Consider the following 18,455-nt stretch of genomic DNA (forward strand, 5'->3'; position numbering starts at 1 on the left):
TCCTCTTGGCAAAGGTTCTGATCTCTGTCTTTATTATTTTTCTCTTGTTTTGTTTGGTTTTGGTTTTGGTTCAGTTTTTTAGCTGGTTTTATTAGTGTAGTGAAGTAATGAAGATTCTATGTAGCCTGTTCATTTTTAGAATTCTTTGTGTTGTGCCCCATAAATAAGATAGCATGACTCCTAGCCACACAGGAAGCTGGTACTGGACTTAGGAAGCACTCAGAAGTAGTGAGCCGAAAGAAGAGGCCGTACAGTGTGCTTGGCCTTTTGTCTCAACTCTTCTAAAGCTGTGGTATCACTTTGTATTATTTTTTCCTTTACTTCCACTGTATACACACTAATACTAATGTTTGTTTGCTTGTTTTTTTACTTAACCAAGGTCAAAATCTTATTTGCAAAAAAATGTAGTGAATAATGACTTAAAACTTGTACTAATGGTCCTGTGGCGCTAAATCATGAGAATCCCAATGCCACACACATTGATGCGCAATGTGTCCTATTGCTGCACTGGTCTGGGGAGAGGAGAGAAGAATGAGAACTAACTAGATCAGTGCTGGAGATACACAGTTCAATGGTAAAGCATGTGTTTAAACATGCAGATCTCTGGTTTCGTCCCCAGCACCAAAGAATGGGAAAGCTTTTACTTCAGTCTTACTTTTAAATTGATGCCAATGTATACTTCATGCTATAATAATATATTCCTTTCTTTGCCTGCTCAGCCCCAGGAAGTAGAGACTATTCCCTAAATGATCAATTATAAAAATCTCTTCTGCAGATAATATCACCTACTGCATTGTTTTTGGCTGCAAAAGTGGAAGAACAGGCTCGAAAGCTTGAACATGTTATCAAAGTAGCACACGCTTGTCTTCACCCCCTAGAACCACTGCTGGATACAAAATGTGATGTATGTAAAAATGGGGGTTGTTCTGTTGTTTTCATTTTCTTTATAACTTTGAATCTAGGAACTATCTGACAAATGCTTTTTTTATGCTTCATGAATTTGTATGTCATCCTGAATTATATTGCTTTGAATCATGCTGCTTGATTCACAGTGATTTGGAAGTGTTTGCAAATTCAGAGACTGTCTTGGAGTCTCTGTTGCTATGAGGAAACACCATGACCATGGCAACTCTTATAAAGGAAAATATTTAATTGGGACTGGCTTACAGTTTCAAAGGTTTAGTCCGTTATCATCATGGCAGGGCACAGCGACAAGCAGGCAGACACGGTGCTAGAGGAGAAGCCGAGAGTCCTGCATCTTGATCCACAGCAGCAGAAATAAAAACTGTGGTGCACTTGGGGATAGCTTGAGCATATATTAGACCTCAAAGCCCACCCCCACAGTGACACACTTGCACCTCCAAGACCACACCTCAAAATAGTGCCTCTCCATGTGGACCGAGCACTCAAACACATTAGTCTTTGGGGGCCATTCCTAATCAAACCTCCACAGTGACTTATCCTCACAGCATACCTGCAGTGGAAAGGATAGGTCCTATGTGGCCTCTTGGTAGGTGTGTCCAAGACCAGAAATTGAGTAACCCTCCAGTGAAACAGAGGAAGTAAGACTCTGGTTTATTCTAGTTTGGTTACCCTTCTCTAGTTCTGTGACATCCTAAAATGAGACCTGCAAGTGTGGGCCTTTGCAATTTTTCTAGCATTATGGGTAGGTAAGTCATTCAATCGGATTCTTCACCCACTTAGTGGCTACCAAGTTTTGTTAGTTCCATTTGATTTAGGACAAGTTTAAAGTCGTAAGTTTAGACTCTGATAGAAGATTGATAAGTTAATGCTGACCTTTAAATGAACAAAATAACCACTGCATACATTGGATAATAAGCAATTGTAATTGTTTGACAGTAGTTCTCATAGTTGATGTTAGAATAAACTCATTCAAGTATGTACATGCTAATGTTTTAAAAATCAGCTTAGTGACATTAAAGGTGATTTCCCTGTCTGGGGTTAGTGTGGTCTCAGAAAAATGAGCATTCATGTGTGTGTGTGCATTTAGAACAGATCTACCTGGGTCTAGCTCTGTATCTAGTTAGTCTAGGCTAGCCTCAAACTGAGTTATTCTGCCTCAGCCCCCATGCCCATCTCAAATATGATCTATTGACTTCCTTCTCATCTGGGCCAATTGTTAGGGTCCTAAGGCTGGGGTAGCAGGAAAATTTCTATATTCTTTCTTCCAAGAGCTTTGAGAAAGGGAGATTGGTTCTTGGATTTTAAGGAAAGATTCTATGATAATTTGTGTCTCTATGGTGAATGGATGACATTGATCCAGGACTTAAGATTTGCGTTTTCTAGGGAAGTTAATTGTAAAACTAACTCACAGATGTGGTTGGTAAGTTTTCTCTTCAGTCGGGTTTGAGTTAAGTGCTCTTCCTTGGCTTGATGCTCCTGTCCTTGGTGTCTAGAGGCAACAGTACCTGTGAACTTAGGCTGTGCAGATTGTGGGTCTTTATTCAGTTAACCTACCCTGCTTCGTGGCACTCTGTTTTATTGTTCCTTTGGCTTTGTTTACTATCTGTATTAGACTTGTCCCAAGAGCAAACATGCTCCATCTACTGCCTTGTATTTGTAAGCAACTACTGAACTATAATCCTCATGAGGTCTAACAGTCTAGGACTCCAGTGGTGTTGTATTTATTCTAAACCTCTCATACCATTTTTGTCTGACAGGCTTATCTTCAGCAGACTCAAGAACTGGTTTTACTTGAAACCATAATGCTACAAACACTGGGTATGTGCTCATATCATTTTGTGTTCACTAATGTAATATTTTAAACAAAAAATTTTTAGAATAGCTTCTTATTGAAGAAAGTTGTTTAAAACTAGTTTTGGGCCACGTGGTGGTGGTGTACACCTTTAATCCCATCACTTGTAGGCAGGCTCTGTGATTTCAAAACCAGACTAGTTCCAGGACAGCCAGGGCTATGAAGAAAAACCAAAGAAAAAAGAAAAGAAGGGAAAAGGAATGTTAGATAACGGGCTGAGTTCAGATAAATACAAGCTCTGGGGAGATCCGAATTTAAATCTAAGTTTCTGACAACCATTGTAACCTTGGGGCAGTTTTCTTACCTTTTACATTCCCATTCTCATATATGGAATAAGATTTGCTCTATTATAGCAAATTTTTTTGTTTTTATTTCACTGCTATTCCATTTTCAAATGTTAAATAGAAATGTAAGTACATACCTCAGTACGTATCTCAGCCCTCAGGAGGCAGGGCAAGCGGCTCTCTGTGAGTTTGAGGGCTTCTAGTACTACATCGTAACCCTGTCTGAAAAATACAAATAGAAGCATAGCTACATGTACTGACAGATTTTTATTATAAAAGTAACTTATTTAAAACACATGAATTAAGTTTTATCAAAAGATACAAAAGTGGAAGTTAGAATCCAGTTATTTGACATAACGTCTTAATTACAAAATTATGTATTACAAACATTTGATATTAATATGACATTATAAAACATAGATGTATTTTTATGGTATGAAAGCATTACATAGGAGCTGAAAGTAGGAGTCAGGTAGAAGAGCTCTCAACTTCCATGTTCATGGGCTGTGTTCCATCCCCAGCACCACTAACAAAAGTAGTCACTGCACGATGTGCATGCTGTTTAAGTGTGCATTAAAAACATCTCTTTGAAATGTTATTTTGCTAGTTAATTACAAGAAAGATGTAAATAAAATACACCTTTAAACACTGATTACTCATTTGTTAGATTTTAGACTAAGCATTCTAAAGATACTAAGTAGTAAAAGCAAATATCTTGCCACATGGAAGAGCTGATTGGATATTCATTGAAAAGTTTCCAACCCTTTTCCTTGAGTTTCTGAAGCTGTTTTTAGAAACGGCCTGCCTGTGTAGCTCACTGTCCGCATGATTCTTATTAGGAGATATAGCTGTGCTCCTTTGGTTTAACAGTAAAATGAATAGAGCTGCTGTATGTAAAGTTCTTTCATGCTGCTGTTGGCAGCGGATGTGTTTATGAGAAACTTTTTCCCACATCCTTCTGAAACAAAGATTCTTAATGTTAAAAGGAGAAAATGTGTAATCTGCTGCTATAATAATAATTATTTGGTGATTTGAACTCAGGTGAATTAAAACTCTGAATTTTAAATCAAGATGGCCATGATATTTTTTAAATAATTGTCTGTTTTCCTATTGAGACATGAGACACTAGTTATCATTTATTCTGGAGGGTAATGGACATGTCAGCAATGAGAAGCTTTAATGTTGGCTTTGGATTTCTCTTTAATACTGAAGAGTATACTAGACATCTAATGGGGAGCTGCATTGCTCAGGCAAGTATTGTAGTGGTAAGTAGTTGGGAAAAAAAGTGCTTTTCATTTCAGGTTTTGAGATCACCATTGAACACCCACACACAGATGTAGTGAAATGCACCCAGTTAGTAAGAGGTGAGTGGTCCCTCGGCCATCCGGGATAAGTGTTCTGTCCTCCAGGGTTGCTATGGACGCTATGTGCTCTTCTAGCCTTTCGTTGGATTTTATTAAGAAGGGAAAATGTAAGCTGGGGAGTGGTGACACACACCTTTAATTCCAGCACCTGGGAGGCAGAGGTAGGCAGATCTCTGTCAGTTAAAGGCCTGCCTGGTCCACAAAGTGAGTTCCAGGGTAGTCAGGGCTACATAGAGAAACGGTGTCTCAACAATTGTGGGGGGTGTAATTTTGAAATAGTATTCATCAGCTTCTGTTTGTGTTTCTCCAAGTGCATTTAGTTGCTTTTGTGTGATAATAGGGAAAACTAACAAAGCACATCATATGTTTCTATTAAGCCTTAGGTAAACAGGAGCCCTTTGTGTTTGTTGGGCCCTAGAACTTCCCACAGGTTGCCTATGTTGCTTGTCTGGTTCTGGATTGTTTGTGGTCTGGGGAGCAGTCCTGTGTTTTTTCCTCCTTTTGAAGATAAGATCCTGTGTTTTTGGTATCTTGCAGGATTTTTAAACAAAATGGCTAAGACTTTTGAAGACCTTGGGATTTTTGTTGTTGTTTTGGAGAGAGAGTATGTGTGTGCGTGTGTGTGTACATTGTAATATTCTCATTCATTTTAATTCATAAATTGAATTTCAATTCATAAAATTGAATTCATTTTATATCTAGATAGCACTTTGTTTTGCTACCAGCAACACTGGAAAATAAGCCTAGGGTCTCCATAACCAACACCCTTGCTAACAAAGTAGAGGTCTAAGATTTTTGTGGTTTTCTTGGGGTTTTGTTTGTTTGTTTGTTTGTTTGTTTTTCAAAACAGGGTCTCTGTGTAACAGCCCTGGGTGTCCTGGAACTCACTTTGTAGACCAAGCTGGCCTCTAACTCACAAAGATCCTCCTGCCTCTGCCTCCCAAGTGCTGGGATTAAAGGCACCACCACCAGTCTGCAAGACTCATTTTTTAATCCTAGGATCACGTTATCAGTGAAATCACTTTGTAAACCACAATATTTTAATTATGGTTCCTGTTCTTCACAATCATACAAATATATTTTGTAGCACATTCTCTTGCCTAGTAACAGTAAAGTACAAACTTAAATAGCTAACTTACTTAGTTGTAGATGTTAAATTAAGAAGAAATGCTGGGAGGTTGATCTTCCTGAAAATCTGAAAGAATAAATGGTTTTTTGCAAGGTAGCAGACCATGTAATTTACTCTAAATCAGGAACCTAATGAAGAAAGACATTAGTATGTGTTTAACAAAGGTGTATGTATTGCTTTAGGAAATAAAGCTGGATTTTAAATTAACACTTTAAAAATGCAAATTTGATACAGAGAGAGAGTACTCAAGAGAGATCACAGTGGGTGGGGGCTCTGTCTCATCTTTGAGGTAGCTGAGCTTCCTTCCTTTAAAGATGTTCTTTTATCTTTAGTGTCTTTGTTTCCTTCCCTGTTGCAACTTTGAACTAACAAGACTACTTTCCCTTCATTCCTGTTTAGATACAGCCCTTAGGAAATGTGTTACCACAATTGAATGTTTTTATTATTTTATATGGGGTGTTTGTTTGTGGGTATGATTCATATAAAGTCCTCACCTCCCACTTCAGATGAGACATTTGCTACTTTGCTGCAGAATTGGCTGTTGTCATTTTACAGGGACCTTTCACTCTGATCTCTCCTTCCCTCCCCACCAGGAAAGAATACCATACTTAAGTCACACTGCCTCCAAGACCTCTGGTGCTCTGACAGTCTTCCTTAGCACAACTCTGCCAGACCCAGTCCCTTTTGTTAAATCCTCCCTTGATGATCACATGGGGCAGCAGGGATTTCAGGTGCCAAGAGTGACAACCAGGAGGGGAAGGAGTCTGGGGACTAGGGGGGGACTAGGGAGGGTGGGGTTTGGGGCTGCCAAGCTAAGTAAACAGTGATTTTTGAACAGAAGGGGTGGGGGCTGGTGGGGTCCTTCCTATTGGGAAGGATATGGGGTAGGAGAAGGGGAAGAAAACCTATTCAGTGTCTTACAGAACTAGTTAGAAATTGCTTTCCTGTTGGGGACCAGTGTCGGAAGCATCCTTATTCCCCTTAGAAAACTCCTCTTTCTAGGTATTACCTTTAATCGGAGTCTGTAAGTTAAAAAAAAAAAACAAATGTAGTGGGGCTTCCTACTTTTTGTTAATGTGTAATAATGTGATAAAGAACTGAGGTTTGTGCTCTGAGTTTGGGGTGGGGGTTGTTTTGTTCCATTTTGAAGGAAATTTAAACCAACCTAAATATGATGACAGGCTTAAGTTTGGCAGGCAACTCTTTGTATTTTGTATTAGACTTCAAAAATCTTTTCTTCTTCTTCTTCTTCTTTTTGTTTTTTGTTTTTTTTAAATCCAGGAGAATGCTTTATTTCAACTTTTAGCTGACTAGATGCTTAACTTAGTAACAAGTTTAGCCTAGCTAAAAGCAAATCGGCTTGTTTCTCAGATCTATGGGGGATAGCAAGAAACATTTGAGTGAATGTTGTTGAAGATTTTCAGTAGTATAGAAAATGATGGCGCTCTTGTGATATTTGTAAGTAGTAAGTAAAATTTACTTTTTGTGTACAAATCTTTGATGTTTTGTTGTATTGAGAGTTTTGTGGTGTTTACACATTGAGGCTGATGATATTGTCTTCGTTCTTCTTTCTTTTCTTACAGCAAGCAAGGATTTGGCACAGACATCCTATTTCATGGCTACCAACAGGTTGTTATCCTGACCCTCTTTGTTGCACTGTTGTAGCACACTATAGCTTCCTTTAATGCAGGGCCCCCTCAATGTGTCTCTTGCCCTTGTTGCAACAGGAGACTGGACCATCTACTGTGGTGGTACCTTCCTGGTTGCTTTGCGGTGTATTGTACAAGGGACTTTGGGCACAGAGGGGTTAAATGCACACTGTGAAGTGTAGTGGTGCTTTCTGGTGGCATATTCTCGATTTGTGAGTGCATAAGTCTAAACTTGGTAGCCTGAATAGCAGCTAAAGATTACACAGAGCTAAACTTAACCTAGAAACTTGGTAAGTATAAAGCTATTTCTAGTTTACAATTATAGTTAAATGACATTTCTTTTTTTTAATTTTCACATTTATCCAGTCTTTTAAAATAATTGCTAAAGTTTCTTAAGTAAAATTTATGTGATTTGAGACTTGTTCTAGATAATATTCCAAACAGTAAATTAGAAGTCATCAAATATCATCAGTGCCTAGGCTAGCAGAGATACAGTCTTTATTCCAGAAGTCCCAATTTCCATTTATAGAAAGTGAAAATGTAGTTTGTGTTTGTGTGTTTCACCTATTCTAAACTAGAAAAATAGTTTGAAGGAGGCTCTAAAATTGAATGCATAATTCTGTTTTGGGTTGGTATTATTGTTGAAAGTTTTTTAAGTGGGCACTGTGGAAGTACACCAAACTACCTTTTTGGTGTAGCAAAACTTAGTTCTCTAGCCATTGTATCATGCCCCTGTCATCCCAGCACAGGAAGATCGGGATAGCAGGGTTGTCCTTAACTATGCAAAGAGTTTGAGGCCAGTCTGGTCTACATGAGACCCTGTCTCCAAAAACTATTAAAAAAACTTTGCTTAAAAAGCTAGCCTGTAAAATGTCATGTGCTCAATTTTTGGTATATAATGAAAAGTAAAGATAGTATTTCTTAGTATTAACCTATTTTGAGCCTTGAAATTTTTTTTTGCAAAAGGTAAGTTCTCTTTGAGGCTTTGCTGGAAGGGGACACAGAAATGTACATGAACAGGGACTAACAGGTCTGACATACTAAGAAGTACTTTTGCTGTTAAGTTACATTGAATGGTCTGATCTTTGTGCCATTAAAATTGCTTTGTTTTATAATGTCTTTACGTTTTTCATAATGTTAAAAAAAACAAACCAAGATTACCACAAAAAAGGTTTAAAAGGTTGTATTTTGTATATGATGATTATTGTAAATATACTGTTTCACCTTTGTGTGATTGTTAGGTTTCAAAACAAAAAAATGATTAGTATTAATCAGTTAAATAAAATATTACTATGCTGTGGAGGGATGAGAATAAGGGAAGTGATCTATATAAAGGTTTTTTATTATAATTTTCAGTAGTGTTCACTCTTAATTTAATAGAATATTGTTATGTAAAGAAAAACACTTCTGATTTTATGTTTGCTTTTGTCTTACTGGCAAATGTTTTTCTTTGTTTTACATATTTTGAATTTTTGTGGCCCTCCACTTTTAAATCCACTCTACACCAGTTTGCATCTTACGACCTTCTGTCTTCAGTATAAACCCACGGTGATAGCATGTGTATGCATTCATTTGGCTTGCAAATGGTCCAATTGGGAGATCCCTGTGTCAACTGATGGAAAGCACTGGTGGGAATATGTGGACCCTACAGTTACCCTAGAGCTGCTAGATGGTAAGCAGAGGGAAGAGGTCCTTTCCTATGTGAAGACTATAGTGTAAGCTTTTTCTGTGTATGCACTAGCTACCTGAAGCAGTTGCCAGTGTTGGTCAGTCCACATGTACACCACAGTGGCTCTAATGTTAATCCCAGATGTCCTTTAATTTACTAGTGTTTGGATTTCAGAAGATAATGTCTCTTTACAGCCTGAATTTAATTCCATTTTAGTAATTTGATGGAAGAACTTAAAAGTATTGAGTACGTTGCAATAAGGAACCTATGAACCATATTAACCATGAAATGTTTACTAACCACCAGTTCACACAAAACCTTTTTGGGGTCCCTCAATAAATAGAATTATTAAATTTTATTATTTTGATGTTTGTATACAAAATAATATAATGAATGAGTTTCACTATGGCATTTTCATATATGTATTTTATTCTAATCTGTCTCCTTGCCTCATTAAACACTCTAGGTCGGTGGATCGTGAATAAAGATGGACTGGGTGTGGTGACACATACTGTTGATCTTAGTAATTGGGAGACAAAAGCAGATAAATCCTGGGTTCAAGGCCATCTAGAAATACACAGGGAGACCCTGTCTCAAAGAAATAAAAACAAAGAATGAGCTGGAGATATAACTTACCGGTTCGGTTTTTTTCAACTAGGACCATGGTGTAGCTAGCTAGGTAATGGATGTGTACTCAGAATAGATAAAGTCCTAGGCTCAATACCAAGCACTTTTAGAAGTGTAAACTCACAGTTGGGTACTAGCTTCCTATATAAACTATGAAACATTAGGCCAAGGGGTTTCTTCCTTGTGATGTTCTCTTACATTATTAATTAATTAGGAGACAACTAGGTACAAGTCCTACCAGTTATGAACCTGAGATTTGAGGGTCTCTGGTAAGAGACAGTGGTAGCTGATTAAAAAATAAGATAGATTGTTAAGGTGCGTGAGTGGCACTCAAGCAGGTGCTAGATTTCAGAAAGAAAATAGACAACAAACGGGTTTTTAGCTTACCTGTTTTTTAGGCTTCCAGTCTGTTTACGAGAGGAGGGCTGATGGGGAGACAGGTTTGCCTCCGTTACTATTAAAAGTACTGACTTACTATAGAGAGTGCTGGGCCCTGAGTTCTAGAGTTTGTGAGGCAGTAGGGTTTCTGTTGTAAATATAGCTCCACGTCAGCTGAAAAGGAGCCACAAGCAGTTTATAAGCCAGTAGTGGGTCTGCAGGTCACATTTGCCTGACTATTGTTGGCCTGCCCCACTTACAAAACATGTTGGGGTTTTTGGTTTTTTTTCTCCCTCTTGGGAGAAATAAGTAAATCTCCTTTCCCCTACCCCCCATGGTCACCTTTCATGCTTTTTTTTTATCTGCATCATATTCTAACCAACTAAGGCCAGCTGAAGATGCAATTTTTAAATGGTTAGGGTGTTTTTTGTTTGTTTGTTTGTTTTCTAGTTTATTTGGAGGAAAGAAAATCTAAAAACCACCAGTAACGGTCTTTTTATTTGCTCCCCCTTTGCCCTACCTTGAAAAAGTCAGGTTACTATGTCTTTGTCTTGCCTTAGCAGTCAGTAAATTATAAGTAATCTGCCTTTTTTCTTGTTTTTTAGGTCATATCTAAGATATTATAACCTTATTGTTATCGTTGACATGAGAGCCACCTGTATTTTCCTCCACTTCTATTCTATATAGGCATAGGCTCAATTTCATTATTGATTTGGAAGTTGGAACTCAATATATTAAAGTAGTAGCATAATTTCTGTTTAGGTCAAGCTGTCTTGAATTGTCTTTAGTATTCTACTATTATTACTTCCTGAAGCTACTCATTTAGTAACTGCCCCCAAACAACATTGGCTTAGATTTAGCCTAATTATGAGGGTCTGTGTGTGTGAGTGTGGGTGCATGTGTAAAGTGGTTTATATCTCATTCTGTCTGTAGATTAGCTCTAAGGAAGAAAAACCTCAGTGAAGAAGTCCCTAGGAGTTGAGCCAGAAGAGTCAGTTTGAGGCCATACTCCCAGGCCAGCCTAGGCTGCATGAGTCCCTGTCTGTTGATGGTTGGGTGGTGGGTGGGTGGGTGGGTGGGTGGGTGGATGGATGGATGGATGGATGGCTTCTGTTGTTGGTGTCTTATATAATATTTGATTATAAGATTGGGAGATTAACACTGGTATTGACAGTGCTAATTAAACCTGGTTCTGTTCAGAATTCCCTATTTTCTCTGTGTAGGGTCTTATGTTCTGTTTGTATCCAATTGAAATGTCTGGATAGTCACCTTCAGGCTATCAGGGTGCTCTCTCTCTCTCTCTCTCTCTCTCTCTCTCTCTCTCATTGCTTCTGATTTGAGGACTAATAAGTGACTTTACAGAGTGATTTCCAATTTGTCTGATATTTTTTTCATCGCTGACTTTGAGCATTGTTGGCAAGAATGCTGCAGAAGGAGGTTGTTCTGCTTGCTTCTTAAAGCATGGGACGGTGTTCACTTAGTGTGTCTTACCACTGTGTTGGTCACTCAATAATAGTGGTGCTGTTGAGTTCCTCGTTGTAGAGCTATTCTTTCTCTTTATAATTAAGCCTGTTGGGGAAAATACATTTAGGGATATACAAGTAAATACCTTCTTCTCAAACTTACGCCTGCTAATTTTAAAGAACCCATTGGTGACTTGTTTCTACGTTAAATTTGCTATATTGTTTGTCTGGTTGAGATTCTCACCACCACCCTCCACAGAGTTCTTTTCTTAGTAAGCAAGTGAAATGCTGGGAAGGAGGGAGTGTCTCTCTCTCTCTCTCTCTCTCTCTCTCTCTCTCTCTCTCTCTCTCTCTCTCTCTTTTATTGATTTTTATTGAACTCTACATTTTTCTCTGCTCCTATTCCTTCCTCTCCCCTCCCCTTCAAACCCCTCCCATGGTTCCCATGCTCCCAATTTACTCAGGAGATCTTGTCTTTTTCTACTTGAGGGATCTTTTTTAAATGAATTCAGCTTTGAAATAAACAGTTGAGAGTTGTGTCTACTTCTGTGTATGCTAAAAACTGAATAGGAAGTTAACAGTGAAAGAGATGCGCTGTTAGGTCCCCCTGTTAAATGCTGCCCACTTGAGAGAAGTTCAGATCCTAAAGGCACCATCTAAGCTTTAAATTTAAATTTTATTTTTAGAGCTAACACATGAGTTTCTACAAATATTGGAGAAAACGCCTAGTAGGTTGAAGAGGATTCGAAACTGGAGGGTAAGAGAATTGGCAGGATTTAACAAAAGTATATCAATCTGTCGCTCCTCTAGCAGTTGCCTAGCGAACGCTTTGAAACAGAATGATTAAATACTGCGCCTTGCAGTATTTTCCAATACAGTGTGCCACGCTTGGACTACAGGTGCTCATAGTTGTTTAATCCTGTGTCTAGTGGACTCTATATCATATATCTTTCAATTATTTTTATTCTTAGTCATGGGGAAATTCCTGTAGCTTTACAAGTGAGGCTAAAGCCTACACCAGTTACTATCTCAAGTCCTGGGTTAGGATATAATTGTATCTAATTCTCAAAACTTAAAGTCTTCTGTTACATCCATTTATTGCCTTAGAGCTTGAGTCCAGGTGGTTTATTTCAATATACTTCTATAGAGTTTTACAAGCAAAGACTTTATTAAACTTCTTTGCTGTCGTTGTTTCTTCTGTTTCTCATTTAACTAGGCTATGGCTAAGAAACCAAAAGTAGATGGACAAGTATCAGAGACACCACTGCTTGGTTCATCTTTGGTCCAGAATTCCCTTTTAGTAGATAGTGTCACTGGTGTGCCTGCCAACCCAAGTTTCCAGAAACCTTCAACGTCAACGTTCCCTGCTCCAATACCTCTAAATTCAGGAAATACTTCTGTTCAAGACAGCCGTGCATCTGATAATTTATCAGTGCTGGCAGCAGGAATGCCCAGTACCTCGTACAGTTTGTCATCACACCAAGAATGGCCTCAACATCCAGATTCAGCCAGGACAGACCCAGGATACACACAGAAACAGGAGGCTACTCTCTCTGGGAGCCAGTACATCAGCTTCCAGCAGGGTCCTTCTATGACACTGCATTCAGGATTACATCACAGGCCAGACAAAGTTGCTGATCATTCATCAGCTAAGCAAGAATACGCTCACAAATCCGGGAGCAGTAAGCACCATGGGCCCGTCCCTGCTGTCCCTGGAGTAGTTCCTCAGAAAATGTCTTTAGATAAGTACAGAGAAAAGCGGAAGCTGGAAACCCTGGACCTGGACACAAGGGATCATTACATAGCTGCCCATGCAGAGCAGCAGCACAAACATGGGCCAGCAGTCTCGGGCAGTTCTGTCACTTCTCCCATTAAAATGAAACTTCCCATCACCAACTCTGACAAACCTGAGAAACACATGGCAGAGAAAAAGGAGAAGAGTGGATCGCTGAAGTTACGGATACCTATCCCGCCCCCTGATAAAGGTCCCAGTAAAGAAGAGCTAAAGATGAAGATCAAAGTGTCATCCTCAGAAAGACACAGCTCTTCAGATGAAGGCAGTGGGAAGAGCAAACACTCAAGCCCACACATCAGCAGAGACCACAAGGAGAAGCACAAGGAACACCCTGCCAACCGCCACCACAGCAGCCACAAGCATTTGCACATGCACAGCGGAGGTGCTAAGCATGCTGCTGATGGGATGCCGCCCACGGTGCTGAGGAGTCCTGTGGGCATGGGCCCCGATGGCATCTCCTCCGGCTCCAGTGCAAGGAAGAAGCTGCATATCAACGATGCCTCCCACAACCACCACTCCAAAATGAGCAAAAGTTCCAAAAGTTCAGGTAGTTCATCTAGTTCTTCCTCTGTTAAGCAGTATCTATCCTCTCACAGCTCTGTTTTTAACCATCCCTTACCCCCTCCTCCCCCTGTCACATACCAGGTGGGCTACGGACATCTCAGCACCCTCGTGAAACTGGACAAGAAACCAGTGGAGCCCCACGGTCCTGAGGCCAATCACGAGTACAGTACAAGCAGCCAGCATTTGGACTACAAAGACACATTCGACATGCTGGACTCGCTGCTAAGTGCCCAAGGAATGAATATGTAATCATTTGTTTAGGTCAACTTTTCCTTTGCTTTTTAATTTAAAAATGGTTGGAATGGAAAATTTCCTCCTGGTCCAGCAGTGGTGCCACTGCTTCCATATTTGTAAGTGCTGCTTTTTTCTTCATTCTGAAAAGAAGAGATGATAGTAAACAAGTCTATCTCCACATACGATAGTGTTACAGTACTGTAAACGCATGGAAGATGCAGCTAAGAACATTAGGATGAATGGCTGGCTGCTGCTAGGAATCTAAGCTGCCTCAAGCTTTTGTTATTTATAATTTGAATACTGTAGCTGTTTTTTGTTGTTGCTTGGCTTTGAATGAGTGTCAATTGTTTTTCTTTTGTGTATTTATACTTGTATGTATGGTTTGCATGTCTCAGTGATAAAGGGATAAAACAGAATACTGACAACTGTTTACAAGAAAGTGGAGAAAAAAATGTACATACATTTTTGTATGTTTAGATATTACCATAAATACTCAGGATCGGAGCTGCTTGTAAGTATAACAATATACAGAATAACTTTATTTTCTCTCGTCAGAGTCCATCACTAATCTAAAACACAAGTGGCACTTTTTATGTTAACCTTAAACTCTAGGCCTTACTGGAAGCCGCTGAGGGGACACTTCACTACTAGACGGGATGCGGTGCCACGGGTGGTCCTTAACACTGGGAAGCTCTCAGTTTGCCTTCAGAGGTTCTGACCAGATTGGCTGCAGAGTCAGCCCCTAATTTCTGAAGGCTTGAAGAGGAAAAAAATAATAAAGTTTACATACACTTGATGTGAAGTGCATTTAAATGTTTGTTGGCTGTTGCAGTGCTATAGAAGCAGTTAATAATGGGTATGAGGATGACTGTGACTTAACTCACAGGAGCTCCCAGTGAAGAATTGGTCCAGTTCTTCAAGAACGTTGACACTACAGAGTTTAGCAGTGAACAGGGATCACTTTTTCTTTAGCATTTGCAGTGACACCATAGTCTTGAATATACTCTTCCCAGAGAGAGAGAGAGTGAGTGTGGGGGTGAGAAAGAGAAAGATACCATATTTCTTTTTCAGGTAAATGCAGTCTTCCTTATAAAAATGAAATTAAACCTATGCTCTCTTGATTCTTTTATATTCTAACAATAAATAAAAAGAAAACATTGCTGACTGTGCATTGTACCTGTATTTATAGCTTATGGTCATTATCAGGAAAATGTAAGGAAAAAGGCCAGCCTCGGGCCAGCCACTGCTGGAGGTTCTACATTCGTTTGCACGTCTTAGTAGGTTCTCTTTGAGGTGACGCTTGCACTGTCACCTGACGCCTGGTCAGGGGATAGACCAGCTTGTCTAAATTTTGGTGTAAGCACCAATAGTACGGCTCTTGTCTGTTGCCTAATCTTGAATTTATTTCTGTGGTAAGTCTTAGCTGTTGAGTCTCTTAAAATGGGTCGGATTCAACTTGTCTTGAATCACAATTTTTCTCTGTATATGAACTGTTTTGTTATAAAGCCACTGATCTGTGCACAATTGTAATTTTATTCAAGTATGTTGTGCTTGTAAATATTAGAGTTGAACCTTGTACTCTACTTTTATTTAGCAATTACTTAGTTTGCCAGTAGCTTTTTGTTGTTTTGTTTTTTAAAGAAAATGGTTGATTATTTTGTCAATGTTGTTTGACTTTGGGATGTCAGGAGCCTCTTTGTGGGAACTCAGCCTAGCAGGCTCATCCTCGCTCTGTTTTGTCTTGCATCAGTAATCTGCTACTATGTGATTTTGTTGCTGTGTGGTATACTATTGTATCATAAACATGGTGATTCTGATGCAGTTACAGTGTCACTGTGCTAATAGTCAAGGACTAGCATAGAATTAAACAGTGCAAGGTGAGGGAGGGAAGGGTTTTGTTCTTGGTGACTTAGATGTGAAACCTCGACAGAGCATCATGTGAACTGACATGGGGTGGTCATGCTACTGTATCATTGGGAGTGATGCCAGGAATTTTAATCAGCTTATGTAAAGAGTATCCAGAAAAGTAGTGAACTTATTTTCAGTGTGACATAGAAAACAATGTGAATATTTAAGATCTGGGACTATAGTTAAACTTCACTAAGGATTTTCAGAAATGTGTTGTTTTTTGTTTGTTTTTGGTTTTTTTTAGATATGGGAATAAAGGTAATTTTGTTGAATCTTATTGGTGCTAATGATGGACAGTTAAACAGATAGTGTATGTGCTATGGATCAGTACACTTAGTACTTCCAGAATTGACTTTGAAATGCTATGTATTCACTTTTCACTCTGTAAATGTAATTCTTTACAATGACTATTTATTAAAAGGCAGTCAGTCGTGATTTTTACAGGATTGTGTGAACTATTCCAACTCTGCAACCTCTGAACAAGATGCTAAAACCACAATGGGGCAAAATGTGTGAATCTTCTTAAGTTTCCTTTCCACTAAGGAAAACCCTCATATTTCATATCATCATGAATTTGCTTGAAACATCTTGTTTGCATAAAATAGTTCATCTGCATGGTCCCATTAGACTCTACCAAAGAAAAAAGACTCAGTGAATGGACATTCTATTGTGAGTCTTGTAAGTAGCCATAAATAACCAAAATAGTATCAAACTTAGGTGTGACTTCTCACATGTGCAAAGTACTGTTAAGGTGATACATTTTTGATGAGTTTTTTAATACTTGAAAAATATTAAAAAGCATTATCTTTAAATCGTCCTATAAAAGAGTGATTCATTCTTAAGGTGTGTTTCCCTAGCTTCGTGACCCTTTTGCAAAAGCACATTGTAACCAGAGGCTTCCTGTCTACCTCTAGCAACCAATTTTCCAAAATCAACATGTGCTTCCTAAATATTTGCCTTAGCTACTAACGTGCAGTTTTCGGGACCAAAGCAAAGGAATGTTTGTTTGCAAAAGTCTTCCAGGAGGCCTGCGTCACAAACTCAGTGGCGGTGTCCACTGGTGGAGAAGGCCTTGCCGTTTCTTCTAGTTGCAGATAGTAGCAATAAAAGGCAGTGGTGCCAGTCCCGGGTACCCTTAGAGCAGTGGATGTGCATCTCAGTCTTCCTGGTACTCAGAGTGTTCAGCCTTCTCAGATGTCTTCCGTGGTATGGGGTGTCGTGAGTGCACCCTTTGTACCAACAGATAGTAGTAGTAATACAGGACTCCCAAACTTTCTGGCCTGTCTGTCCCCTTTGTTAGGATTTACTTTAGAGAACCAGCTTGAAATGTTTAATTAGTTATAAATATCTTGAAATGTTTAATTAGTTATAAATAAATATCTTGCCTTAAGAGGGTTCAAAAAGTGTATTTTCTTATCTGAGGAATTAAAATCTGATTTTATTAGCCAGCCTGAGGAATAAGCCATACCTATATATGGACGGAACATGATTTGTTCTTGCATTATGTAGATGGCTCATTTAGATAACATCTAGGAAAAAGGAAACTTTCTGGTTTGAGTTTTTTGAGACACAGTCTTACTCTTATTTATAATAAGGATATGAGCTGGCTTTAAATTAATCCATTCTTCTGCCTCCACCCATGCCTGGATCAGTGTTTAAGTTATTTCCAGTCTTATCTAAGTGAAAAAAGGACTTCAAAAGGTGGGCTTAATTTGCTAGAAGATTCTGAGAATTTCTTTGCTGAGGAAAATCTGGAAACTCTTTGACTTGGTATTTCTCTTGATTCAGCAGTTTCCCCCTCAGGAGCCTTTCTTGGGCAGCATTAGGATCTACTCATCACATTTACATAGGGAAGAGTCAGCAAAGCCCACGCTAGGGGAACATGAGTGGACCCAGTTTAGCTCTTCTGTGCATGTTGGTTTAAGATAGGTGGGTTGAAGCATGAATGCATTCCTGGTTTTCTTACTCCATATTGAGACCATTGATACTAGGGTATGTGTTTAGAATGTAGGTGCTTCTGTACAAGTTCAACAGGTGAAAGCCAAGTCAGACACTTGTTGGAAATACCTGTCTTCATCATTAGTGATCTTGGTGGTACTGACATGCTCCAACTATGTTATTTTGTTACTCCAGTTTTAAATTGTGCCCAGCCAGGTCTCTGTGAGTCCCCTTTCCTGGTTTATAATTCACCATCTTTCCTGCGTGGCATATTCTTGAGGTGTGCTGACATGCCCAAGACTGCATGGGTAAGGTCAGTTCTGTTCTCATAAAACAGGCTTTGTCCATTCACTGCAATTCAATAATCTCAAAAGTCAATCCTGTGAACTCTGTAGCTTCCCTTTGTTCCCAAGTTTTGAGAGGAAGCCTCACCTAAAATCCTCCAGTCCATTTAGTAGTTTGTGAGATTTGATTGGCCCAATAATGAGTAGCTTCCCTTGATTAAGAAAACCCTGGAGTACCAATTTGTTATGGACAGTGGAATTTGAACATTCAAAACCCTTGTGGATAATGGAATGAAACAAGAAAATGTGTATGCTGGCATGAATTAGCCGTTGAATTTCAGCTCATTACATAAGGAATTTATTATTAATAAAGTTTGTTTATTGACAACCAAA

The 18,455-nt window shown here is 39.0% G+C and overlaps 1 protein-coding gene across 8 annotated transcripts in view; it reads left to right on the top strand.

Moving 5' to 3' along the window:
- Ccnt2 (cyclin T2) overlaps positions 1-18,455 on the top strand; it is a 32,704-nt gene extending 14,249 nt beyond the window's left edge. For 2 of the 8 annotated variants that reach the window (XM_075987794.1, XM_075987796.1), the window contains exons 3-10: positions 776-904; positions 2,682-2,742; positions 4,362-4,424; positions 7,137-7,182; positions 8,711-8,874; positions 12,026-12,096; positions 12,556-13,681; positions 13,780-18,455. In XM_075987794.1, coding sequence (XP_075843909.1) covers positions 776-904; positions 2,682-2,742; positions 4,362-4,424; positions 7,137-7,182; positions 8,711-8,874; positions 12,026-12,096; positions 12,556-13,681; positions 13,780-13,847 — 1,728 coding nt within the window. In that variant the 3' untranslated portion in view covers positions 13,848-18,455. Of the gene's footprint in view, positions 1-775; positions 905-2,681; positions 2,743-4,361; positions 4,425-6,400; positions 7,019-7,136; positions 7,493-8,710; positions 8,875-12,025; positions 12,097-12,555 lie in introns of those variants that run through there. The other 6 variants (XM_075987792.1, XM_075987795.1, XR_012912031.1 and 3 more) reach the window with 5 other exon arrangements.

Source organism: Microtus pennsylvanicus, chromosome 10, assembly GCF_037038515.1.
Source record: "Microtus pennsylvanicus isolate mMicPen1 chromosome 10, mMicPen1.hap1, whole genome shotgun sequence".
Taxonomy (NCBI): Eukaryota; Metazoa; Chordata; class Mammalia; order Rodentia; family Cricetidae; genus Microtus; species Microtus pennsylvanicus.